The sequence below is a fragment of the Mustela putorius genome, unplaced genomic scaffold (genome assembly GCF_011764305.1).
Source record: "Mustela putorius furo isolate JIRA1106 unplaced genomic scaffold, ASM1176430v1.1 tig00003836_pilon_pilon_pilon, whole genome shotgun sequence".
In the NCBI taxonomy this organism is placed as follows: Eukaryota; Metazoa; Chordata; class Mammalia; order Carnivora; family Mustelidae; genus Mustela; species Mustela putorius.
The window spans coordinates 27,028,182-27,056,148 of NW_025421989.1; the positions used below are offsets into that span (position 1 = coordinate 27,028,182).

Below are 27,967 nucleotides of genomic sequence, written 5' to 3' on the forward strand. Positions count from 1 at the left end.
CCAGGTAGAGATGTAATGTGTAGTTAAAAATGAATCTTGAACAATGCTATTATCATCTTTTCCAGATTGGCCAATTTTTCTCAACCCTAACCTGGAGAGGTCTTTTTACAGGATAAAACTCCTTCACCAATTCAATTCTTTACTCAATACTGGGCCCATGGTTTAGATTTAGTCATGAATTACCCTGAACACCTGGCCAAAATGACTTGAAAAAAGACTATAATTTACTTAGCACAGGCAATCAGATACCAGCAGTATAAAAAAAAAATGATATCATGTGGCTGTCTAAATCTTTTCTGTTGATAGCAACACAATTGGTGACTGCCCCAAAGCTCTCCTCAAATTTGCCATCCACCTTTCTTATCTCCCTGACCTCTCTCTCCCTCCAACCTTCCCGCCCTTCTTCCATTTCTCCTGTCCTCCCTCTTTCTTCCTCTCTAATTTTCTCTCCTTCCTTCCCTCTTTCCCTCCTCTCTTCCCCTCTTCCATTGTCTTTCCTTCCTTCCTTTCCCAAATGGTCATATATTCAGTGAAAAACTATAGACATATTTTCCCTTCATTGGATAGATTATATCAGTAAAAAAAACCTGAATAATTGTCAAAACAATTTTGTTTCAATTTTACTTAAACATATGATGAAATAAAAAGAGCATTTTTAAAAATCAGACTTTTTTGATATGAAACTATAAATTACAAATCACACTCTGTTATTAATTCACAATGTTAGGAAATCAACTTGGAGCTTCATGTATGTTTTACTTTTAAAGGTTTAATTTGCATAATTTGCATCCCAATTCCTCTACAACATAATGGTATATTTTTTTACTCTCTAAAGTTAAGCAGTCAAGTTACTTAATTTTTTTTTTTTATATATATACTGGGTGTTTTTTTTTTTAATTTTTTATTTTTTATAAACATATATTTTTATCCCCAGGGGTACAGGTCTGTGAATCACCAGGTTTACACACTTCACAGCACCCACCAAAGTACATACCCTCCCCAATGTCCATAATCCCACCCCCTTCTCCCAACCCCCGTCCCCCCAGCGACCCTCAGTTTGTTTTGTGAGATTAAGAGTCACTTATGGTTTGTCTCCCTCCCAATCCCATCTTGTTTCATTGATTCTTCTCCTACCCACTTAAGCCCCCATGTTGCATCACCACTTCCTCATATCAGGGAGATCATATGATAGTTGTCTTTCTCTGCTTGACTTATTTCGCTAAGCATGATACGCTCTACTTCCATCCACGTTGTCGCAAATGGCAAGATTTCATTTCTTTTGATGGCTGCATAGTGTTCCATTGTGTATATATACCACATCTTCTTGATCCATTCATCTGTGGATGGACATCTAGGTTCTTTCCATAGTTTGGCTATTGTGGACATTGCTGCTATAAACATTCGGGTGCACGTGCCCCTTTGGATCACTACGTTTGTATCTTTAGGGTAAATACCGAGTAGTGCAATTGCTGGGTCATAGGGCAGTTCTATTTTCAACATTTTGAGGAACCTCCATGCTGTTTCCAGAGTGGCTGCATCAGCTTGCATTCCCACCAACAGTGTAGGAGGGTTGCCCTTTCTCCGCATCCTCGCCAGCATCTGTCATTTCCTGACTTGTTGATTTTAGCCATTCTGACTGGTGTGAGGTGATATCTCATTGTGGTTTTGATTTGTATTTCCCTGATGCCGAGTGATATGGAGCACTTTTTCATGTGTCTGTTGGCCATCTGGATGTCTTCTTCGCAGAAATGTCTGTTCATGTCCTCTGCCCATTTCTTGATTGGAATATTTGTTCTTTGGGTGTTGAGTTTGCTGAGTTCTTTATAGATTCTGGACATTAGTCCTTTATCTGATATGTCATTTGCAAATATCTTCTCCCATTCTGTCAGTTGTCTTTTGATTTTGTTAACTGTTTCCTTTGCTGTGCAGAAGCTTTTGATCTTGATGAAATCCCAATAGTTCATTTTTTCCCTTGCTTCCCTTGCCTTGGCATTGTTCCTAGGAAGTTGTTGCTGCGGCTGAGGTCGAAGAGGTTGCCGCCTGTGTTCTCCTCAAGGATTTTGATGGATTCCTTTCACACATTGAGGTCCTTCATCCATTTTGAGTCTATTTTCCTGTGTGGTGTAAGGGAGTAGTCCAATTTCATTTTTCTGCATGTGGCTGTCCAATTTTCCCAGCACCATTTATTGAAGAGGCTGTCTTTTTTCCATCGGACAGTCTTTCCTGCTTTGTCGAAGATTAGTTGACCATAGAGTTGAGGGTCTATTTCTGGGCTCTCTATTCTGTTCCACTGATCTATGTGTCAGTTTTTGTGCCAGTACCATGCTGTCTTGATGATGACAGCTTTGTAATAGAGCTTGAAATCCGGAATTGTGATGCCACCAACTGTGGCTTTCTTTTTCAATATCCCTTTGGCTATTCGAGGTCTTTTCTGGTTCCATATAAATTTTAGAATTATTTGTTCCGGGGCGCCTGGGTGGCTCAGTGGGTTAAGCCGCTGCCTTCGGCTCAGGTCATGATCTTAGGGTCCTGGGATCGAGTCCCGCATCGGGCTCTCTGCTCAGCAGGGAGCCTGCTTCCTCCTCTCTCTCTCTCTGCCTGCCTCTCTGCCTACTTGTGATCTCTCTCTGTCAAATAAATAAATAAAATCTTTAAAAAAAAAGAATTATTTGTTCCATTTCTTTGAAAAAGATGGATGGTACTTTGATAGGAATTGCATTAAATGTGTAGATTGCTTTAGGTAGCATAGACATTTTCACAATATTTATTCTTCCAATCCAGGAGCATGGAACATTTTTCCATTTCTCTGTGTCTTCCTCAATTTCTTTCATGAGTACTTTATAGTTTTCTGAGTATAGATTCTGTGCCTCTCTGGTTAGGTTTATTCCTAGGTATCTTATGGTTTGGGGTGCAATTGTAAATGGGATTGACTCCTTAATTTCTCTTTCTTCTGTCTTGTTGTTGGTGTAAAGAAATGCAACTGATTTCTGTGCATTGATTTTTATATCCTGACACTTTACTGAATTCCTGTATAAGTTCTAGCAGTTTTGGAGTGGAGTCTTTTGGGTTTTCCCCATATAGTATCATATCATCTGTGAAGAGTGATAATTTGACTTCTTCTTTGGTGATTTGGATGCCTTTAATTTCCTTTTGTTGTTTGATTGCTGAGGCTAGGACCTCTAGTACTATGTTGAATAGCAGTGGTGATAATGGACATCCCTGCCATGTTCCTGACCTTAGCGGAAAAGCTTTCAGTTTTTCTCCATTAAGAATGATATTTGCGGTGGGTTTTTCATAGATGGCTTTGATGATATTGAGGTATGTGCCCTCTATCCCTACAGTTTGAAGAGTTTTGATCAGGAAGGGATGCTGTACGTTGTCAAATGCTTTTTCAGCATCTATTGAGAGTATCATATGGTTCTTGTTCTTTCTTTTATTGATGTGTTGTATCACATTGACTGATTTGCGGATGTTGAACCAACCTTGCAGCCCTGGAATAAATCCCACTTGGTCGTGGTGAATAATCCTTTTAATGTACTGTTGAATCCTATTGGCTAGTATTTTGTTGAGTATTTTCGCATCTGTGTTCATCAAGATTATTGGTCTATAGCTCTCTTTTTTGATGGGATCCTTGTCTGGTTTTGGGATCAAGGTGATGCTGGCCTCATAAAATGAGTTTGGAAGTTTCCCTTCCATTTCTATTTTTTGGAACAGTTTCAGGAGAATAGGAATTAGTTCTTCTTTAAATGTTTGGTAGAATTCCCCCGGGAAGCCGTCTGGCCCTGGGCTTTTGTTTGTTTGGAGATTTTTAATGACTGTTTCAATCTCCTTACTGGTTATGGGTCTGTTCAGGCTTTCTATTTCTTCCTGGTTCAGTTGTGGTAGTTTATATGTTTCTAGGAATGCATCCATTTCTTCCAGATTGTCAAATTTATTGGCGTAGAGTTGCTCATAGTATGTTCTTATAATAGTTTGTATTTCTTTGGTGTTAGTTATGATCTCTCCTCTTTCATTCATGATTTTATTTATTTGGGTCCTTTCTCTTTTCTTTTTGATAAGTCGGGCCAGGGGTTTATCAATTTTATTAATTCTTTCAAAGAACCAGCTCCTAGTTTCATTGATTTGTTCTATTGTTTTTTTGGTTTCTATTTCATTGATTTCTGCTCTGATCTTTATGATTTCTCTTCTCCTGCTGGGCTTAGGGTTTCTTTCTTGTTCTTTCTCCAGCTCCTTTAGGTGTAGGGTTAGGTTGTGTACCTGAGACCTTTCTTGTTTCTTGAGAAAGGCTTGTACCGCTATATATTTTCCTCTTAGGACTGCCTTTGTTGTGTCCCACAGATTTTGAACCATTGTATTTTCATTATCATTTGTTTCCATGATTTTTTTCAATTCTTCTTTAATTTCCCGGTTGACCCATTCATTCTTTAGAAGGATGCTCTTTAGTCTCCATGTATTTGGGTTCTTTCCAAACTTCCTTTTGTGGTTGAGTTCTAGCTTTAGAGCATTGTGGTCTGAAAATATGCAGGGAATGATCCCAATCTTTTGATACCGGTTGAGTCCTGATTTAGGACCGAGGATGTGATCTATTCTGGAGAATGTTCCATGTGCACTAGAGAAGAATGTGTATTCTGTTGCTTTGGGATGAAAAGTTCTGAATATATCTGTGATGTCCATCTGGTCCAGTGTGTTGTTTAAGGCCTTTATTTACTTGCTGATCTTTTGCTTGGATGATCTGTCCATTTCAGTGAGGGGAGTGTTAATGTCCCCTACTATTATTGTATTATTGTTGATGTGTTTCTTTGATTTTGTTTTTAATTGGTTTATATAGTTGGCTGCTCCCATGTTTGGGGCATAGATATTTAAAATTGTTAGATCTTCTTGTTGGGCAGACCCTTTGAGTATGATATATGTCCTTCCTCATTTCTTATTATAGTCTTTGGCTTAAAATCTAATTGATCTGATATAAGGATTGCCACTCCTGCTTTCTTCTGATGTCCATTAGCATGGTAAATTCTTTTCCACCCCCTCAATTTAAATCTGGAAGTGTCTTCAGGCTTAAAATGAGTTTCTTGGAGGCAACATATAGATGGGTTTTGGTTTTTTATCCATTCTGATACCCTGTGTCTTTTGACAGGGGCATTTAGCCCATTAACATTCAGGGTAACTATTGAGAGATATAAATTTAGTGCCATTGTATTGCCTGTAAGGTGACTGTTACTGTATATGGTCTCTGTTCCTTTCTGATCTACCACTTGTAGGCTCTCTCTTTGCTTAGAGGACCCCTTTCAAGATTTCCTGTAGAGCTGGTTTGGTGTTTGCAAATTCTTTCAGTTTTTGTTTGTCCTGGAAGCTTTTCATCTCTCCTTCTATTTTCAATGATAGCCTAGCTGGATATAGTATTCTTGGCTGCATGTTTTTCTCATTTAGTGCTCTGACAATATCATGCCAGCTCTTTCTGGCCTGCCAGGTCTCTGTGGATAAGTCAGCTGCCAATCTAATATTCTTACCATTGTATGTTACAGACTTCTTTTCCCGGGCTGCTTTCAGGATTTTCTCTTTGTCATTGAGACTTGTAAATTTTACTATTAGGTGACGGGGTGTGGGCCTATTCTTATTGATTTTGAGGGGCGTTCTCTGAACCTCCTGAATTTTGATGCTCGTTCCATTTGCCATATTGGCAAATTCTCCCCAATAATTCTCTCCAGTATACCTTCTGCACCCCTCTCTCTTTCTTCTTCTTCTGGAATCCCAATTATTCTAATGTTGTTTCGTCTTATGGTGTCACTTATCTCTCGAATTGTCCCCTCGTGGTCCAGTAGCTGTTTGTCCCTCTTTTGCTCAGCTTCTTTATTCTCTGTCATTTGGTCTTCTATATTACTAATTCTTTCTTCTGCCTCATTTATCCTAGCAGTGAGAGCCTCCATTTTTGATTGCACCTCATTAATAGCTTTTTTTATTTCAACTTGGTTAGATTTTAGTTCTTTTATTTCTCCAGAAAGGGCTTTTATATCTCTCGAGAGGGTTTCTCTCATATCTTCCATGCCTTTTTCGAGCCCGGCTAGAACCTTGAGAATTGTCATTCTGAACTCTAGATCTGACATATTACCAATGTCTGTATTGATTAGGTCCCTAGCCTTCGGTACTGCCTCTTGTTCTTTTTTTTGGAGTGAATTTTTCCGTCTTGTCATTTTATCCAGATAAGAGTATATGAAGGAGCAAGTAAAATACTAAAAGGGTGGCAACAACCCCAGGAAAATATGCTTCAACCAAATCAGAAGAGATCCCAAATCGTGAGGGGGGAGAAAGGGAATAAAAAGAGGTTTAAAAAGGGAGAACGAAAAAAAAAGAAAAAAAGAAAAAGAAAAGACAAGAAAAAGAAAAGAAAAGAAAAGAATTTAAAAAAAAGAAAATTAATAAAGAAAAATATAAAAATGAAAAACTATATATATTAGATAAACTAGTTAAAAACGTTAAAAAAGAAAAAGGTAAAAGTTAAAAAAAATTTACCAGAAGGCGAGAAAAAAAACAAAAAATGAAAAAGAAAAAAATTAAATTAACTGCAAGACTAAAAAAAATCACAGGGAAAAAGCCATGAGTCCGTGCTTTGCTTTCTCCTCCTCTGGAATTCTGCTGCTCTCCTTCGTATTGAAACCGCACTCCTTGGTAGGTGAACTTGGTCTTGCCTGGATTTCTTGTTGATCTTCTGGGGGAGGGGCCTGGTGTAGTGATTCTCAAGTGTCTTTGCCCCAGGCGGAATTGCACCACCCTTACCAGGGGCCCGGCTGAGTAATCCGCTCGGGTTTGCTTTCAGGAGCTTTTGTTCCCTGAGCGCTTTCTGTAGAGTTCTGGAGGACGGGAATACAAATGGCGGCCTCCTGGTCTCCGCCCGGAGGAGCCAAGAGCCCAGGGCCCCACTCCTCAGTGCGCCCTCAGAGAACAGCGCCCAGTTACTCCCGTCTGCCTGACCTCTGGCCGCTCTCCGAGCTCTCCGAGCCTGCGACCGGTTTAAGGTAACACCGAGCTGTGAGCTTACTGCCGGCTTTCCCGTTCCAATACCCGCAAGCTCTGCGACACTCAGACACCCCCGATCCTTCTGTGACCCTGCGGGACCTGAGGCCACGCTGACCCCGCGTGGGTTTCGCTCCGGTTTAGCCTCTGGAGCGATGTCCCTCAGCAGAACAGACTTTTAAAATTCCTGTTGCTCCGCCACTTGCCGGGAGCCGGCCCCTCCCCCTGGGGTCTATCTTCCCGTCGCTTTGGATTCACTTCTCCGCCTGTCCTACCTTTCAGAAAGTGGTTGTTTTTCTGTTTCCAGAATTGCTTTTCTTCTTCTCTTCGATCTGCTGATGGATTTGCATGTGTTTGCAATCTTTAGATAAGCTATCTAGCTGATCTCCTGCTAGCTGAAGTAGTCTCAGCCTGCTACTTCTCTGCCATCTTGACTCCTCCCAAAGTTACTTAATTTTTTAAATGGCTGTATTTTATAAACTTTAAACAATTTATACTTGTCATTTTAATTTCTATTTTTTTGATTAATATAATTCACTTAGTAAAAATGACTTTTTTTAGTAAACATTACTTTTATTTCAAAATAGTGGCAGCCTAGTTTTCCAAACTAAGAACATAAACAAGTTAAGTGAAAGGAAAACAGAAGCTTAATATCACCTTATGCCACTAAGAATGGCCAAAATAACAAGACATGAAACAACATTTGTTAGAGGGGATGGGGAGAAAGGGGAACCCTCTTACACTGTTGGTGGGAATGCAAGTTGATGCAGCCACTTTGGAGAACAAAGTGGAGATTCTTCAAGAAATTAAAAATAGAGCTTCCCTATGACCCTGCAATTGCATGACTGGGTATTTACCCCAAAGATACAGATGTAGTGAAAAGAAGGGCCATCTGTACCCCAATGTTTATAGCAGCAATGGCCACGGTCGCCAAACTGTGGAAAGAACCAAGATGCCCTTCAACGGACAAATGGATAAGGAAGATGTGGTCCATATACACTATGGAGTTTTATGCCTCCATCAGAAAGGATAAATACCCAACTTTTGTAGCAACATAGACGGAACTGGAAGAGATTATGCTGAGTGAAATAAGTCAAGCAGAGAGACTCAATTATCATATGGTTTCACTTATTTGTGGTGCATAACAAATATCATGGAGGACAAGGAGTGTTAGAGAGAAGGGAGTTGGGGTAAATTGGAAGGGGAGGTGAATCACGAGAGACTATGGACTCTGAAAAACAATATGAGGGGTTTGAAGTGGCAGGGTTGGGAGGTTGGGGTAGCAGGTGGTGGGTATTATAGAGGGCACAGATTGCATGGAGCACTGGGTGTGCTGCAAAAACAATGAATACTGTTACACTGAAAATAAATTAAAAAAATTTTAAAAAAGAAGCTTAATATCAAATATATGATTTTGAATTCCAGGTCTAGAATTATAAAGAGTTCACTTATTCAAATATCTGATCCTTCTTCCCTTACTGGGAAGAATAATTCAATTACTCTCCATCTAAAAAATGTTATTACAGCTTCTTACCTAACTTATGATGCTTCGTAGCTACAATTAAAATCCCAAATTTCAATCTCTATTAAAAATAAAGCTATTGTTTCACATTTCACTCACATTATCCATCAAGCAATCAAAATTTATTGAGAACTGGTATGTGCACGGGTCAAACTTAAATTTAAGGTCCTCAGGCATAAATAATCTTTATTTCAGGTGTCCCTGTAGCAAAGGTGAAATAGATAAACATACTGCTTAGATCCCATCATCACTTAACTACAAATCCCCTTTACTTGTGCCATCTTCCAACCTGTTCTACATATTCTTGCCTGAGCTCAGGGATATTTATTGCTTATTGGCTGCTCAGCATCTTTTCCACTTTCTATTTTCAACAGATCCCCAATTTCTTTGGAGGGGAACAACCCCTCCCTCACTGTGAGGGGTTGTGGAAGGAGATGGTTTTAAAGCAAAGTTCTCTGCTCTCCTCTAGCTAAGAGATGGGTGTGTGACCCAAGCAAGGTCAACTGGACTCCCTCTTCCAGGACTTTGTATTCTGAACAGTTAAACAGTATGCATAAAAAAGAGGATCGTAAAGACAGCCCGGAGTAGGTATTATGAACCAGATGCCTAGATGTGCTCGGGCAACTTTTCTTTTTCTAAACCTTTCCCACTGCCTTCATTCCAGTTCCAGTGCATTCACCTTCTGATTTAATCAGAGGATGTTTTCTGTTGCTTACATCCAGAAAACCCTATTGATAGTCAACAAACTACATCTGATGATTTTACCTTTTTGTTTAAAATACTTCAAGCATTGCCACTGCCTGCAGACCATAATCAAAACTCCTTGTTCTAGCAAGGAAAGATCTCCATTTCGTAGCCCCATCCCTCTCTACCCAACTTCATCAATTTCTTCCTCACCCCCTTAATTTCAGCCATATGGAATCACAATTGATGTAACACACTACATTGTTTTCCACCTCAGCAAAAAGTAGAGTTTGTTTCTTCTGCCAGAATCACCTTTCTGTTTTATCTACCTGATTATTTCCAACTTGTTCTTTAATATGTGGCTTAAGTTTTAGCTTCTTCAAGAAATTTTTCCTGACCTCCATATTCTTCCCTGGCTTAGTCAGGTGCCCTCTTCCTGAAGTAAGACCCCAGAGCATCCCCTAAACATGTCCAGGGAGGGAGAAACCTGTAGTGGGGACCCTAGAATCAGACTGTATGAGTTCAAATTCCACTGTTGTCTCTTTACTACTTGAACTTGGGCAGATTATTTAAAATCACTGTGCTTTAGTATCAGTCTCACAGTGTAGTGAGCATTAAGTAATGCATGTGAAGTACTTAAAAGTGACTAGCATTTAATTAGTTTTAAACATATGCTAGGTATTATCCTGTAATTTATTTCTATTAGTGTTGCTATTGCTCTTTTTTCCTTCACCTGCTTTAATCTATGCATTGCTATCTTATCCAAGTCTGAAGTTACTAGGCACTTAGTAGTAGCTCAATAAAAATTTGTTAAATGAACATATAAATAAATAGTCACTGATAGTGTTTTACAGTTTAGTCCTTATGAAATATTACCTCATTTCTCACACTTCAACTATTAAAGTTAGGATTGTTTTGTTTAAAAGTTCACATAGAGAAAAATGTTTATTCCCTGATATTGTAATAAATACATCCTCAAACTAATCTCTTTTTTGTCCTCACACTTGTTTAATGTTTATTTATTTAATTTATTTATTTACTATTTATTTATTTACTTATTTATTTATTTTAATGTTTATTTATGGTCATTTGACTGACCATTTAGTGATAGAAAGCTCTAAAAGTCAAGAACTTACAATGTCTTTATAACTCATTTTTTTAATATGAGGGGAAAAAGCAAGGAAAGCATTCAGCAAGAAAAGGGAAATTTTATATATAATACTTATATGCATATCTCTGTATATGAATATGATATACTAACTCAATCTCATTATACAACATTTAAAATATATAAAATTAAAAATTAAAAAATTATATGTATATCTATGATACACACATTTATATATATGAATAGACTTATCTATATATATGAAATATATGTATCATATATATGTGAAATATTTATATATATATATGAAATAGACTTATTAATTCTCTTGCTTACTTGTTTTCAGTAAGCAACACAGGATGGGAAGCATACAATATAATACAATGCCATATATATATATATATATATATATAGCATTTGAAAAATCCTGGCTTTCTGTGACCCTGTGACCCTAGGCACTTGACCCTGTGACCCTAGGCACTTGAACTTCTCCTCTGAATTAATTTTGTATCTGTCTTTAAGACTATCATTTTGAAGAGGCATCAAATTAGTGGTCATTTTGGAAAAAGACAATCTTATTTTTCTGAATGCTACTGAGCAGATAGATTCTAAAGTAGATCCTAAAGGTTAGGATCACAAAGGAATGTAGATTTCTTCTCCCCTTCTAATACCCAGTGGCTTTTACAAGAGGCCATAATGCCAGTAGCAGAATGGGGTGTAGATGTGGAAACAAACTCTTATTTTCATGCAATATTATTATATGACAAAGAATTTATGTGCTACAAATGCTGTGAGGAAGCAGATTTAAAATCTAATATTAATTACTAACATTAGCTAAGTAACTTTTCAGTAAGCAAAGCAAATGGGAAAGCATTTTTCATATACTACCTAATGTAATCCTCTTAACAACCTACAAGGCAAAGATGGTATCATCATTCACATTGTGGTTCAGGGAGACTGAATAACATGCCAAAGGTCTCCAACTGTAGGAAATGAGCCAAGCTTTGAACCCAGGCCATTTAACTCCAAAGCCCTTGCTTTAAATACTGCAACATATTGTTTTCTCTGGCTAGTAGAAGTCTTGATATGAAACTGTGTAAGAACATAATCTCTTATTTCTGCATGTATCAGCACAGTGAAACTGTAAATGCTTAGCACTGTGTCTGGCACAGACTATATATATAAAAACATATATATCACCAAATGGTAGCCACATTTACATTAATACTGGCAACCATATATGTAGTAAGAATACTTAGGCTTAGAAACCAAACAGATTTGGATTTGAATATTTTCTCTGCTACTTATTAGGAGTATGGCATCTCAATGGCTTGTGCTGAAGGATGTACCTACTAATACTTGTTCTAAAGGAGCAGTGAAACCAAATATACATGTTTATATGAAAGTTACATATCTTTATATACAGGCATGTCCATCACTATGTGATGAATATGAATGTGAACCTGTGTATCCTGTGCTCAGAAAAGGAAACCAAGATTTGACCACAATCCTGTCATTTACAAATGACAAAGAACACTTAATTCATATCTCCTGAGTCTCAAATCAAGGTGCTTTAAATGCAGATTGCTTACTAACCACTTATTTTTATTCTTACTGAATTGCTAAAGTTCATTTTACAAAGGAATCTGTCTGCCTTACTTCCCGCTTTTTCAAAAAGTATTTCTGTAACAACTAAATCCCTTCAATGCAATTTATTACCTCTAGAAAGGATTTGAAAATCATTTACCAGTGAAATAACTACAGCACATAAATATTTCCAAGAACTATTTTTCTTATTTATCCAGAAATATAAAAGAAACACAGTGTATTCATTTTAGCTAGGTCAACCAGATTTATATCAATGTATTCCTGTTTCTAACTGATATCATGGTTTTGCGGAATGGATTCCAAGAGGCTGATGAATGCAATCTTTATATTAAAAACATGTTTATTTGACTGAGGCATTGCATAAATACCAATATTAATATTTAAGGTATTTAAAAATATGTTTGGTACTTTTCTAAAAATTTACAGCTAACTTTCAATGATATTCATCATTGTAGGAGGAAAATTGGCACAGACAACTCAGAAGAGTGAATAACCAATTCCCAGATTATTATATTTCATTCTGTAATATATTGTGGCTGCAGGCTGCCAAAACAAACAGTTTAAATGTAAACAGCTCAGTCGAACTACTTATTTGATATTAAATAGATTTTTTAAATACTGGTTGTTTACTGATTTAATTAAGCCAACTATAATTGCAAGGTTTATGGTTTTTTCCTTGTATCATTCTGTTTTAATGTATGGGTATTAGATAATTGTATGATTTTTTTTTTCTTGATCATATTTAGGCTATACAGAGTAGAGATAGTATGTTGCTGACAGAGAAAAGCTGCCTAAAAACTGGTGGGAATATGTCTAGAAAGAGTGAACTGACATGTGAGTGATCTTGACTTTAATGAAAAATCTCAACCAGCTTTTATCTTTTCCTCCATACCTTCTGCTTGATGATCATCTCGTTGATGTCTTCAAGATCACCCACCATCACCCTCTGTGATTTTATAACTCGATCAAGCAGAGACAGCCAGTCGGTAAGTTCTGTCCAAGCTCGGTTGAAATCTGCCAGAGCAGGTACTTCCAACAGCAAGGAAGATGGCATTTCTAGTTTGGAGATGGCAGTTTCCTTGGTAACTGCGGGTTGTGTCACCAGAGTAACAGTCTGACTAGGAGCTATTTTTTTTTTTTTTGCAAAAAAGGAAAAAAGAAAATAAAAAGAAGAAAAATTAGAAATACAAGCAAAGAAGTCAATTTCAGTAACAACAGAACAAGCTTAATTAAAGTACAACAATTTGAGCCAAAGTATTATTTATTATGTTATAAATTTTTCTCCAGCAACATGAATATTTTACACAGTACTACATGATAGGACAATTCAAGGACTCACACTTGTCATTAGTACACATTTAACAGTCTTTCAAAATGATTTTGCTTATTCTAATGGCTGCACAGTTAATTTAATTTAAATGTTCCTTCTCAAATAACACTTACATAGACTGTGGAACTGGTAAAGAAAAAGGTGTTCAGACTTTACCAGGTGGGAAAGTTTTGCTTATTTTTTCTCATTCAAGATAAAAAAAGCAAAAGTCAAGTTTGAATAGATTTTATTTCCTTGACCAAGAAGTAAATTACCTTGAAGTTGGATCCTAGGGAAATCAAAGTCAATGAAATGTTTTTGTCTTTGCTTTGTATTTTATATTGGGAATAGTTTCTTATATTTTTTTCCTTTTCTTTCAGATTGGTCATAAAGTGACTGCCAGTAGAGAAAACCCAAGCTATATAAACCTATAAAAGATTTTCTACTTGGATATGAAACACTATTTCCAGGTTATTAAGAAATATTAAATAGGGATGCCTGGGTGGCTCAGTGGGTTAAAGCCTCTGCCTTCGGCTCAGGTCATGATCCCACGGTCCTGGGATCGAGCCCCGCATCAGGCTCTCTTCTCAGCGGGGAGCCTGCTTCCTCCTCTCTCTCTGCCTGCCTCTCTGCCTACTTGAGATCTCTGCCTGTCAAATAAATAAATAAATATATATATATATATTTTAAAGAAAGGTTAAATAGATACTAATACTTTGGAACACTATACTATAAGATGGCACATGGCAATTGTTAAGATCCAAAATCTTAGGAGAGAATCCTACTCTCTGTCCCAGGAGCTCTGTGACCTTGGTTACATTACTTAACCTCTCTAAGCTTCAGGTTTTCTCCTCAGTAAAGAAGGGACAATAACAGAGTGAATGTTAGAGAGGCAGTTGTGTGGATTCCATGATTAATATATGAAATGTACACAAAACAGTACCAGAAAATAACAACAATATTAGCACAGTTTCTGACACTGGTTGGTAATGATGTTAGGTATCATTATTTTTATAAGCACCCGATGAAAAAGAAAAACAGTGATGAATGAATATAACAAGAAGTTGCAGATAAGGGGTAGAAATAGGTGAAATAGTTGGGAAAAATCAAAGGTTGGTGTGTGGCTCTTTATTTACTAAAGGGGGCCAAGCTTGCTAGTGTGAATTGTTATTAAATACCAACAAACAGCTGGGTAATAGAAGGTGAGTGATGAGGGGAACAGAACACCTCATCTAGTTTTTAAGTCCAGAGTCTCTGAAGCCTATCCACATTGAGGAGACCAATAACAAAGAAATAATGGACTACATAGTTTAGAAGGGAAGCTTTGAGAGAAAGCTCCAAAGGACAACATCTTAACAGGAGACCTGAGAGCCATGGACAAGGGAGGAAATGTTCTAAGAACATGAGAAACGTGCCATGTGTGAATTCCATTCTGAGGTGGCCATAAATCACTTTTCATGGTTGTATTACTTTCTACATTTTAAAGGCTGTCTTTTTGTGAGAGAAGATGATGAGGGAAATGGAAGGATGCCTCCTCTCTCTCAAACTTCTCAGGGACAAGGGTTTCCTACAGCTGGGAGATATAATCTTGAAAAGGCAGAAATAAAGGAAAAAGGTAGAGTGTTAGAATAAAAAGTAATGGGAAGAAGTAATGACTGAAAAACAAAGATACTGAGAAGAAAAAGAAGAAACAGTTTCTTGAATCTCTCTCACTACTGTGAAGCTCTTTCTAGAAAGAATGACATATAATCTGCAGCAGAAATAGCATCTTGTGATCCAACACTCCTACTAGGAAGCGTGCGGGCCAACAGGATCTAAAAATCTTAAAAGGGATTCCAAGAGAGGAGCCGAATCCCTGAAGAGGATGCATGGGTGAGGATTTAAAAAAGAGCTAAATTAAAACATCACTGGGAGAGCTAGCTGCTGAATGCCTGGATGACTAAAAAATATGGACAAATTGTTCTTAAAATAGACACACAACAGATACTGAGGTAACATATAGTACTTTGGGATGATTTCAAAGTTCTGGGAAGTGTCAGACAATGTTTTCTTTTCTTCTTCTTCTTCTTCTTCTTCCTCTTCTTCTTCTTTTAGCTTGACTTACTGAAAATTTGACCCTCAAAAGAGAGTATAAATTTTTTTTTCTCTAGATTTACTTCTGACCAACAAAGACATGCCTAATGAAGTGAAAATGGTCATGTCATCTTAAATTTCAGTACAGTGAAAGACGAGAATACAGAGAATTATCAGATTTCAACTGTTTTGAAAAAAGTCTATTGAAAAGAAAGGCTGGAGCCAGAGACTGAACAACAGAGAATGATTCAAGATGACTAAAAAGTACAGACAAATGACATTTGAATGATAATAGCACAAAGTTCTCCAACGAGGAAAAAGAAAGAAGTAGCACCAAGTACAATGTTGGCTGAAACAGATTTACAAAGAGATTGAAAGGTCAGCTAGGTAGCCATGGATACACCCAGTTATGGGCAGGTGGTTTAATTTATGAACCAGTCAGGCCCTTCAGTGCTGGTTTCCTCTCCTCCAGCACTCAGCATCTGAAAACACCTCTAAAGCGGTGGGAAAGGAAGGAGAGTACTAGGTACCTTCTGCTCACAGCTCTACCTCCTACACCTTGCATAGGTACTGGAATACAGTAGGTGCTCAACTGATGTCCTCTGAATAAATGAATGAATCTAAAAAAACAAATCCATGCACAGTAAGATTTGAAGTACACTTAGAGGCCTTCTACCCATGGGGAGCCCTAAAGGACAACAATCTCAAAGGATCATATCTCGAAGTCTAGAACACAGAATATTCCTAGGATCTCACTGTTTAAGTCATTTTAACTATTTTCAGAACAAGAAACTAATGGAGGCCTCTTTGGAGAACAGTGTGGAGATTCCTCAAGAAATTAAAAATAGAACTTCCCTATGATCCTGCCATTGCACTCCTGGGTATTTACCCCAAAGATACAGATGTAGTGAAAAGAAGGGCCATCTGTACCCCAATGTTTATAGCAGCAATGGCCACGGTCGCCAAACTGTGGAAAGAACCAAGATGCCCTTCAATGGACGAATGGATAAGGAAGATGTGGTCCATATACACTATGGAGTATTATGCCTCCATCAGAAAGGATGAATACCCAACTTTTGTAGCAACATGGACGGGACTGGAAGAGATTATGCTGAGTGAAATAAGTCAAGCAGAGAGAGTCAAATATCATATGGTTTCACTTATTTGTGGAGCATAACAAAAAGCATGGAGGACATGGGGAGTTAGAGAGAAGGGGGTTGGGGTAAATTGGAAGGGGAGGTGAATCATGAGATACTATGGACTCTGAAAAACAATGTGAGGGGTTTGAAGTGGCGGGGGCGGGGTGGGAGGTCGGGGTACCAGGTGGTGGGTATTATAGAGGGCACGGATTGCATGGAGCACTGGGTGTGGTGAAAAAATAATGATACTGTTATGCTGAAAATAAATAAATGAAAAAAAAAAGAAACTAATGGAGGGAGAGCCACTGTTTGGGGCAGACAATGAAGTTCAAATATTAAGAGAGAAAATAGAACCGATCAATTTTTTGGTTCCCTACTCTTCTATCAAGGGGCGAGGTAAAAAGCGGGAAAGAACACTGGATCAAGAAACAGAGTGTAAAACAGACTATCTAGGGTCAGACTGTTAGATTTCAATCCTCACTCCATTACTTAGCTGGGTAACACTAGGCAGGTTACTTAAGCACTCTGACTCTCAATTTACTCCTCTGTAAAAGGGCAATTATAACAGTACTTCTCTCACAGACAGCTGGCATTAACATTTCCTAGATAAACAATCTTGGATGAGATTATAGGATTCTTGAAGTAAGGGATTATATCCTGCTTGATAAATTAAACTTCTGTGATCCTCAGAGTATTCACCTACATAATAGAGAAAACAGTACCAATCTCATGAAATTGTTCTAAGAATTTTATGAATTCATATATGTAAGTCTTCTCCTAGCATCCTTCTGCCAGTAGATATACTGTGTGAGTTTTCTTCTCCTTCTCCTTTTGCTGCTCTAACAATGTTTACTGGATACTGACTTTATAAATTAGCATGCCATTCTGGGTTCTGATCTCTTTGAACTAGAATTCACTCCAGCCTCCTCTCCTTCCATTCTTCCCATCCCCCCATCCCAACACCTCAGTCTTCATTCCATATTCTCCAAATAGCACTGGGCATTTCTTACTTTTGTGCCCTCCTACCCAAACTCTCTTCTCCCTTCTCCAAATATTCCATTTCCTTATCAAAGCCCAACTCTACATTTCTGTGATTTATAAAGAACCAAGATAAGCCTATAACCAAAACGTCTTCATGAGGTATAGAATTAAATTATTCTTTGAGGGGTACTAAACACTGCAAGTTTTTAATGTTTTACTACTCAAATCTAATCATCACTAAGAAGAAACTCTTATATCATTATTAGGTTTTTGTTTGTTTGTCTACTGGCTAGAAGGTAGTAATTGATAGTAACTAAGAGAATGTTACTAAACTCAGAAACTTTGGGTCTCCAAGAGTAAATAAATAAATGCTATAACATAAAGTAGAAAGAGGTTAATTTCCATCTAGTTTATATTTTATTAGGACCAACTGTACCTAGCATGCAATTTAAAATATTTCATTTTTCCTAAAAAGAAAGAAGACTTCTCCCTAGATCCATGCATGTATTTTTCTTATTTTTTTTATTAAGCAGGAATGTTTCAAAGGGGAAATTTTTGAGGTCCTGAGAATATCTCACTTTATTATGTATGCCATATTGACTCGTACAGCATTTTCAGATGTCTTTACTTTTATGTAAAAAGAAAAAAAAAAACAAGTTTCCTTCTTTTCCACTGTCATGCTGCTAGAAACAGAAGCAAATCACTTCATTAGGTAAAGTGTTGGCTAGTCAGATCTGTAAGAGGGCAGTTCCAGTGGGTTTTCCCAGACTGAGCAACAGAATCTTGACTTTAAGCAAGGAATATTTAGTTCTCCCAGAGTTTTTCGATAACCCCCATAATTTAAAAGATGGAAGGATAATTTGTTGAGAATTCTCTCAACTCATAATACCAATCAGGTAAGGAGTTAGGACACATAAATGACTACACAGAATCTTTCACCTGAACTTGTGGGATTAGTTTCCAAGTTCTCCCTAAAGAGAATGAGAAATGGCTTCCCCTCCAGCCAGTAGGTACCCCTTCCTCTGTGCCCCGTTTAATGCCCCACAGTCTGGTATGCTTACCTGGATGTTCACCCCTTGCCTCAAGTCACTGTCCAGGGTCATAAGGAGTTTGCCCTGAGAATGACTACTTCAGTTCTCAGTCTCCCAAACCCCTATGGAGGCCAAGGTTATTCAATTCAAGTATGTTGGGGGAAATATCTCTTCCAGGATGGGGTCATAACAGATAAGAGTTCTTATGATGTCACATGATTAACTCTTTCCAGTGACAGATTTTGCTGTCTTTCCTGCTTAACCAGTTACCAGTTCATGCTAGAACCATGTGTATTACAATGTGTATCATTAAGCCAGAGAGAGATACACATTGTGTATACATGTATTCATCTGTATAGATAGATGTATACACAACACACAGAGCCTGTACTGTCTGACTACTGATGACTGTAGCATAATGCGTTTCCCATGCATTTGTTAGGAAATTAAAAATCTCTACTAAAAACTGTGTTTTCTTTCTATAGTTAAGCAGAGAAAGTCAAGCCCAAAATAGGTGGAAGGAATTGAGTTTGGCACACCAGAATAGTAGCATGAATAACAGTAGGTGTAACAAACTATTGCAAACCACAGCTTTTCTCTGAGTATTTTGTTAATTAAAAGGTGTTGGTTTTAGGAGGCAACTCTCATTTTTTCAGAAGTGTTTGAAGCATATTTCTCCAGTCCACAAATTTAATTGGTTTCAGGGGTACATGATTAGTCAGACTAACAGCTATACTTAGAGCTTTAAAGGAGCTACTAAATCTTTTAAAAAACACACACACAATGTGCTTGGCATACTTCCTTTGAAGTGTTCACATGTGGTGTTTCTGTAATTCACAGGTCTCCTTGAGTTGATAAAAAAGCAAGAAGCCCATATTCTATTCCTTGCTTTGTTGTGTGAATATGGGTAATGTTTTTGTTTTCTTTACTTTTCTTAGTGAAAACTCAGTGCACTGACTAAATGATAAATTACTGGACTCACACTAGCAAAAATACCTAAAAGTTCCATTCCATATAGGTGGTCAAACTGCCTTACTGCTTCACATAATCACATAAACAGGAGAGACTGTTTAGGTACCTGCAGGTCACCAGTACTTAAAGTAACTGTTCTTCAGGTAAACAACACTGGGGAAAGCTTTTATTTTTGAATATCTGAAAGAATGGCATGTGGCTTAATGAAATATGAAATATGTAAGAGTTGGAGAGTACGTGCTAACAAAGTTACGAATCATGCTTGGACGGAAAAAGAAAATCTCTAGTGCATGGGGGAGGAAGAACCTCACTTCTTGGCTCTAAATATTTGTCATTTTCACACATAGGTGGGTAATTAGAAATAACTGTTACAAATCCATAAACATTTACCTTTGTCTATCTTCTTTTTTTACTCTAAAGCAGAAATAAAATAGGTGACTCAATTATCACTGATTATTTACATTTTAGCATCATAAGGCCATGTGCTATCTGTGGGCAAGGCCTAGAGAATCAGAACTCAAGGATTCATGCTTACCCACCTGTTTTTCTGGATTTTATGAAAAGAAAAATTGTTAGCTGTGAAAGCCCTAGATTTTTAAAGCTCAGTAATGCTACTTTATCACTTTAAACTGATCCTCTCCTGCAACTAAGAATATAATCCAAGTGAGAAATATTGCTCCTACTGGGAAGGAAGAGAGATTACCGCCAACACTATAACCACTATCATTTACTCAACGTTTCTTATGTGCCAGGCAAGGTTATTTATAAGCCATGTTTTATTAAATTTTTACCCAACAATATTCAGGGTAGGTATTTTCCTTTTACAGGAAGGTAATATCTGCTCCAGATCTCACATTAAGTGGCAACGTGCAGACAATGTGATTAACCAGGATACGTATTTCTGAAAATGATCTGGTCATTTGATACTTTCTCTACATGTCTCATTCAATATAAAAAAAAATTATTAACTACTCAAATACTTTTGGCTGCAAGAGCTACAGTTTAAAATATATAGCACCCACCAAATACATCTAATATCAATTCTAGCTGGGGAAAAATCACCTTGAACGAGCCATAAAAACATGGATTATGGCAATGAAGTGGATCTGGCTTCCTCCCCGAAGTTCAATAATATTCTTGAGAAATAACTCCAATCTGACTTCATCCAAACATGTATTCTTCTTTCACTAATTTGAAGACAGAAATAACCCTTGCCTTTTCTTTTTTTTAATTTGCATCTTCTAAGTGCCCTTCTGTGTCACATTATAAATTTTTTCCCACATGCATTTGGTAAAAAGCTAGTTTTGTCATCCTGAGCACTGCTGACATTTTGGTCTGGATAATTCTTTGATGTGTGTTGTCATGTGTACTGCAGGATGTTTATCAGTATCCTTGGCCAGAGCACCTTCCCAGTTGTGACAACCAGTCATGTTTCCAGACAGGACTGAATGTCTCCTGAAGGGAAAAAATTTGCCTCTGGTTTAGTACCACTGACCAAAGGCTTTTTCAATTTTTTTTTTTTACCTCTCTCTTCCCTTCCTACAATGTGTGTGTGTGTTGTGGTGGTGGTGGGGGGGATCATATACTTCTTTAGCCTTTTTACTGGACATCCTTTACATCTTGCCAAGTTTGAGATCTATGTTAGAAGTATAGGTTAAGCGAGATTTTTAAGTGCTTCTTTTATGTACACGATATAGGGCAGGTGCTGAAGAAACAGTAGATATCCAAAGCTAAAGCTACCAGGGAATGCTGAATGATATTACACAATAAAGGCTTTGGTGATAAAAATAAAAGTATCTCTGATAGAGAATAAATGTCCACAAATTCTTTCCTTTCCTTCACCTAGAGCTTATAATAAGATGTTCCAGATCCTCCCAACAAGAGCTATAGTGTATTTCTCTACTGCTTAAATATGGATTGGCCAAGTAACTTGTTTTGGCCAAAAGAATATTAGTAAACAGGACACACACAAAAGGTTGAGAAATGCTTGGACATTGGGCTATGTTTGGCTATCCTTTTCACCACTATGTGAACTATGCTAGCCTACTAAATAAGGACAGGCAAGTGACCCTGTCACACCCATTGTTTCATCCAACAACCAACAAGTGCTAGATACATGCGTGAGGCCAGCAAGCACCAGCTAACTATAAATATACAAATAAGTCCAGGTGAGACTAGTAAATGAACCATCTAGATAAGCTTGGCCCAAAGCAGAGCCCCAAATTTATGAATAAAATATGGGATTCTTATTTTGAGCCACTATATTTGTGTGGGGGGGTAGCTTGTTACACAGTGATAGATAACCAATACAACATCCATTTCTGCCTATTAAAGACATGTATCCAAAATGGGATTTAAAATGCCTATCCCGGGACGCCTGGGTGGCTCAGTGGGTTCAGCCGCTGCCTTCGGCTCAGGTCATGATTCCAGGGTCCTGGGATCGAGTCCCACATCGGGCTCTCTGCTCAGCAGGGGGCCTGCTTCCCTTCCTCTCTCTCTGCCTGCCTCTCTGCCTACTTGTGATTTCTCTCTGTCAAATAAATAGATAAAATCTTAAAAAATAAAATAAAATAAAATAAAATGCCTATCCCATGGTTACAGAAATAAAACAAATGCTGACACAGCAGATAGAACACAGCTAAGAAACAAAGAGTCTTCAAGTGTGACAGAGAATTGAAGATACACTTGCTCATTCAATGATGCCTATAAATGAGGCAGCCGGTATTTTATAAGATATTTGAAAGGCAATGTCTTTACTAAAAATTCACTTTTAGTGTGCACTTAACTTTGCAAATGAGCAAAGTAGAGAACCTAATAAAGACAGTCATGAAACAGGGAACCCAGTGCAGAAGACAAGGGAAGAAAAGCCAGACCAGATCATAATGAAGAGTATGCTACTGATAAAGGATGATCATCAATTCCAAAATCCATTTCTCCATTTGGGTATAACCATCTAGGGAACACTGTACAGTTATAATTAGAGAAAAATTATTGCTTTTTTACTGAAAATGTTAACACTATAAAAAAATCCTGAACTAAAGAACCCAATCTGTTATTTATTTATTTTTAACAGAGTTGCTCCTACCTGATTATTAGATATATTATTTTATAGGCAAGCATGAGCAAAGCCAGGTAAGCAGCCCTCTATACCATTTAGTCTAAAGGAGTCTCTTATTTTGGGGACTAAGTTACCTTTTTACTCTAAGTAGTAAAGTAACTAGCAGTGAGTTTTGCTTAAAAAAAGATCTTATTTATTTATTTGACAGAAAGAGAGAGGGAACATGAGCAGGGGGAGCGTCATACATAGGGAGAAGCTGACTGTCCTCAGAGCAGGAAGCCTGGTGCTAGACCTGATTCCAGGACCCTGGGATCATGATCTGAGCCAAAGGCAGACACTTAACTGACTGAGCCACCCAGGTGTCCCACTAGCAATGAGTTCTTAAAGTTGTTATACATGTGCTATGCCTTCATAAGCCTCACTTGTAAGGTGAAGTCAGCTACTTAACGTAAGTGTTAGATTTGTCTTTTCCTTCCTCACCAAAATCAGTGCAATGTCTGACACATAGTAGGGTCTCACCCAACACTTCCTGCTGTTGTTATCAAGATAATAAAGAGGCACAACATACAAAGCACTACATTATGGAGAACAGTAAGGGATGGAGATATACTACATTAAGTAGTCAGAAAGTGTAGATTCTTTAGTTCCGAATTCATAATACCTTATATTTCTACAGAACTTTAAACAGTGTAAAAATGTCTTTTTAGTCGTTTTTTCTGTTGATTCTTCACAACATTTCGATCTGAGCAGAGCATCTGGGAGATCTGGGAGAGCATCATTACTACCAATATGTAAAAGAGGAAACTAAAATTCAGATAAATTAACATACTTCTCCAAAATAAAAATCTATTAAATTAGATAGAGGTTTCCAAGCAATCTGTATTTTAAGAATGAAGGCTTGGACTTGGGTGATTAAAAGGGAATTCATGAAAAATAAATAACCCCATTAAAAATCTGCAAAGGAGTTGAATAGACATCTTTCCAAAGAAGATGAAGGGCCAACAAGCACACGAAAAGATGCTCAACATCACTCATTATCAGGGAAATGCAAATCAAAATCACAATGAGATATCACCTCACACCTGTCAGTATGGCTGCTATCAGAGAGACAACGAGTGAGAGCAAGAGAACGTGTTACTGAAAATGTGGAAAAACTGGAGTCCTTGTGCACTGTTGGCAGGGATATGAAATGGTGCACCTGCTGTGGAAAACAGTATAGAGGTTCCTCAAAAAATTAAAAATAGAAGTACTCTATGACCACAGCATTCCACTTGTGAATCTACATCTAAAAGAATTAAAAATAGGATCTCAAAGACATAGAGATATTTGGATACCCCTATGTTCATTACATGTTATTCACAATAGCCAAGAGCTAGAAACAGCCTAGATGTCCACTGATGGATAACAAAAAAATGGAGTGTATCCATACAATGAAATATTATTTAGCCTTAAAGAAGAAAATTCTGTTATTTACTACAGAGTTTGTTCTTATAAGATGAACAATTTCTAGAGGTCTTTTGTATGACAATGTATATATAGTAAATGCTACTATACCATCTACTTTAAAATGGTTAAGATAGTAAATTTTGTATTAATGTGTTTTTTGCCACATTTTGAAAAAGTGAAATCCACGCACCAGCCAAAATATGAAATTATTCTTTCCTTTCCAGGTTAAGGAGATTTAAAAGAGATCTTTGAATACCAAAATAAAGACCATCTTATAAACAAGAGTGGTTCTGATAAATAAGCTTGGGCACCCCCCACCCCCAGCTCAGGGGGGAGTCTGCCTCTCTCTTTCTATCCCTTTCTCTCTTTGCCCCTCCTCCTACTCTCTCGCTTTCTCAGATAAATAAGTAAATCTTTTTTTTTTTTTTTAAAGAGAGTGTTTCTGATATACTAAGGCTCAGTGGAAGATGACCAATACATTTTTCTGTCATTATTACTCCTTTATATCCTCTTTGTAACATTTGTGGGGTAATCAGAATATGCCAAAATGTACCTGTAGTGGGTACTATGGTGCTCCATTGAGGCTTTCCCCTGAAGTAGATGGATCCCAAATACTACTAATAATGACTGTTAATGGATTACAGCTGTGTTTCTTCCTGGGGCTTGCTCTTACTGCATGGATACCAAGTTCAAGCTCATGTGTCTCAACTGAAGACAGCACTGAAGGACAAATCCAGCTCCACTGCTTCCTGTCAGATTGGCTTATACTATTGTACCAAGTGTACTGTGGGTCAGTCTCTCCCCTCTGCCCAGTACTGCCCCCCTCACTTTCTTGTAGGTAGATCTACCAAGAATAGTTCCCAGTAAACATTCTGTATGCAACTTTTGTCCTCAGGGACTGCTTTCCAAGGAATCCAACCTAAGACACAATTCCTTTGGTCTATGTACATAATAGTTTATTTCTCATACCTAAAAGTAACATGATGTTTCTAGGCTTTTAATCTTAGACTAGCATTTAAAAATAATTATTTATTGGTATCAGATGTTATAATGTTCAATCTTCAACTGAATGCTTTGGAAAATGACAAAAAAAACCCATGAAGATGATTGGTGGCTTATTTTTTACTTATGGGCTTATAACAAGTTTTATACTTTTTGGTTATACTTGAGTTTCAATTTATCATCTGAGTTGCAGTTTAAGAGAAATCTAAACACATCTTATAAGTAAAACACCAAAGAACTCGACAAATCCAAATACTGAAGTCTTGAACTCTGTCTCCATAATGACATTGGAAATGTAACCACTCTCTTATGTTGGTTTGAGGTGACTATGCTGGGCTAAACTTAGCTTCTAAAGTTCTGGGTCAGTAAACACGTTATGAACTGTAGGTATGGCAAACACAGCAACTGAAGTAGTGAAACTAGCTACATCAAAACCAATACTTGTTTTCATTTAACTTGTTGGAAAGCACAACATGCCCACAAGTGCAATAACAACCAAATATACAATAGGAACCAAAATTCAACGGTAGAAAACAAGTACCAATTACGTAGGGAAAACTGCCTGTAATAAGCAAAAAAAAAAAAAAAAAATGATTTGATGTGTGTTTATTTAAATCATGCCCACCAAACCATCTCAAATTCCTTTTCAAAGTAGAATAATAAATAAAAAGATATTATTGAATGGTTATAAATCATGCTATTGAAGTGGCAAAACTCCCAGGAGCAGTAGTGTGGTAGTTTTCATGCACATACTTGCTATTGCTTTGGACTCGAATCTCATTGTCTTAATCTTCTAGATGAATGGGATTCAAATGAAGACAGTAAAGAGAGCCTGGAAAAGCCCTGAGTCTACAGTTTATGGTTTCTGAAATAGGAACATAGCATCCTTTGTTGACTTAAAAAATCTGTGAAGCTGTACTCTATTAGAGTTGGTTTATTCTAAACCTCTTATTTTTGCTGCTTAAAATTAGAAAATTTCATCAGATCAGGGCTAATATTAATTCCTCTAAAAAATCTGTAATCTGTAAATCATTCAACCCCTACTAATACCAGTACTTTTTTCTACAATGGCAATATTTTACAGAAAAGATATCAGGAGAGGCACTTGGGTGGCTCAGTCCTTTAAGCATCCAACTCTTGATTTCAGCTCAGATCATGATCTCAGGGTCGTGGGATGGAGTCTGACAATGGGCTCTGTTCTCAGTGCAGAGTCTGCTTCTCCCTCTCCCTCTGCTTCTTTCCTACTCACAGACTTTTCTCTCACTCTCTCTCTCTCAAATAAATAAATAAAATCTTTTAAAAAATGATACAGAATTACACCAAATTTTTCATTTTAAAATGTTACTTGAAAAATAAACTTTCAAATAAATGAAGTTTATCATTTATTTATTATTATTTATTATATTGCCTCATTATTTAAGACCAAAAGACACAGAGGGGGAAATTTTTCATTAAGTTATGTTCTAGAATCTTTAACTTGTTAGTCGAAAGTGAATCACATAAAAGAAATAAACCTGATTGAAACATTAACTCCTATCTAGGGTTTATCAAACTAGAAAAAATATAAAGCAAAGGAACTATGCAGTTTTGAGGAACATATACATGTGTACATAGCTTTAAATTGGTAAAGTTACTTATTTTTGCCCTGTTCTGTGGTAGAAAGAATGAAAAAAGTCACCGAAGTTGTTTTTCCTACTTTGCCCTCCCTCAAAGCATGATTACGTTACATTTCCATAGCTATTCTTAATAACAAATTGTTACTTTCTATGAATTTAATACATAAAATGTATGTTTTGTGCAATATAAAAAAGTCACCAGAAGCAGCTAGCCAGGAAGGCCAATTCCCAAAGAAAAAGTAGGTCTAACTTATTACTTGGAGCCTGATGTTCCCATTCAAGTTGAATTATAATTGGAATGGAAGGAAGGGAATAAAGACTGAAGCCCTCAGAGACCCTATGGCTGAAATGGATAATCTTTGTGATTGCCAATGGGGGCTCCAAGGTTACCACAACTGGGTGAATTTAACAGATGACATGGTAACAAATCAGAGTTCTATCATTCATCCATTTTCAGGAATGATCTTTGGGGCTTACTGATTCAGATTCTTGTCTCGCCAATCACAAAAATAAGTAAATCATTTTATAAAAATAAGTTATCAGTGACTTCATTTCCAAAGCCTTGTAGATATGTTACAAACACTTGAAAATATTTTCTGAAAAGTTTGCCTATTTTATACACCTATGATCATAGATGCTATATCTGGTAGTATTCTCAAAAGTGTGTCATTAAAAAAAAAAATCCAATCACTTGGCAATGAAGGAAAAACCAAAGTCCAAAGTGTTGAACAGTTTGTCCAAGATTCCCAAGCTCCAGGTGGCAAGAGACCAAATGAGGAACAAATCTCAGGTCTATCATTTCCCAATTTAGCTATCTTTTTACTGTGCCAGTGGTTTACAATATTATGAGCATGTCTTTAAAATCTCAAATATAATCACATGCCTATGCATAATAATTGTGTATCTAGTATGCACAGACTGAGATAAAATGACAAAAATAAATTTATTCTTAATTTAGTAATACTTTCTTAAGAGATTTATTTTACTTTATTTACTTGAGAGAGAGAAGAGAGCGAGAAAGCACAAGCAGGGGTGAGGGGCAAAGGGAGAGGGAGAAGCAGACTCCCCGCCGAGCAGGGAGCATAGTGCCAGACTCCTTCCCAGGACCCTGGGATCATGATCTGAGCTGAAGGCAGATGCTTAACTCACTGAGCCACCCAGGTATCCTGAATGTGGTAATTCTTCAATATGATTTTGTATTTTTTTTAAATTGCAGTGGTATTCATATTGCTCTGAAAATATCTGCTACATATATGTGGGAGACAAGTCACTTATTTGATCCACATTCAATATTTGATGTGCTCAGAGATTTGAGAAATCCTTTTCATAATTCTGGGAAATCTCCATTATCTCCAGCCCCTAGGTTGAGAACCTCTATAATGTTAATGACGACTTCACAATACCACTCTG

At 37.2% G+C, this 27,967-nt stretch overlaps 1 protein-coding gene across 3 annotated transcripts in view; it reads right to left on the minus strand.

The window, feature by feature from the left end:
* Positions 1–27,967, minus strand: part of DMD (dystrophin) — a 2,119,021-nt gene that overhangs the window by 654,959 nt on the left and 1,436,095 nt on the right. For all 3 annotated transcript variants that reach the window (XM_045089435.1, XM_045089434.1, XM_045089436.1), the window contains exon 51: positions 12,823–13,055. In XM_045089435.1, the coding sequence (XP_044945370.1) occupies positions 12,823–13,055 (233 nt within the window). The remainder of the gene's footprint in view (positions 1–12,822; positions 13,056–27,967) is intronic.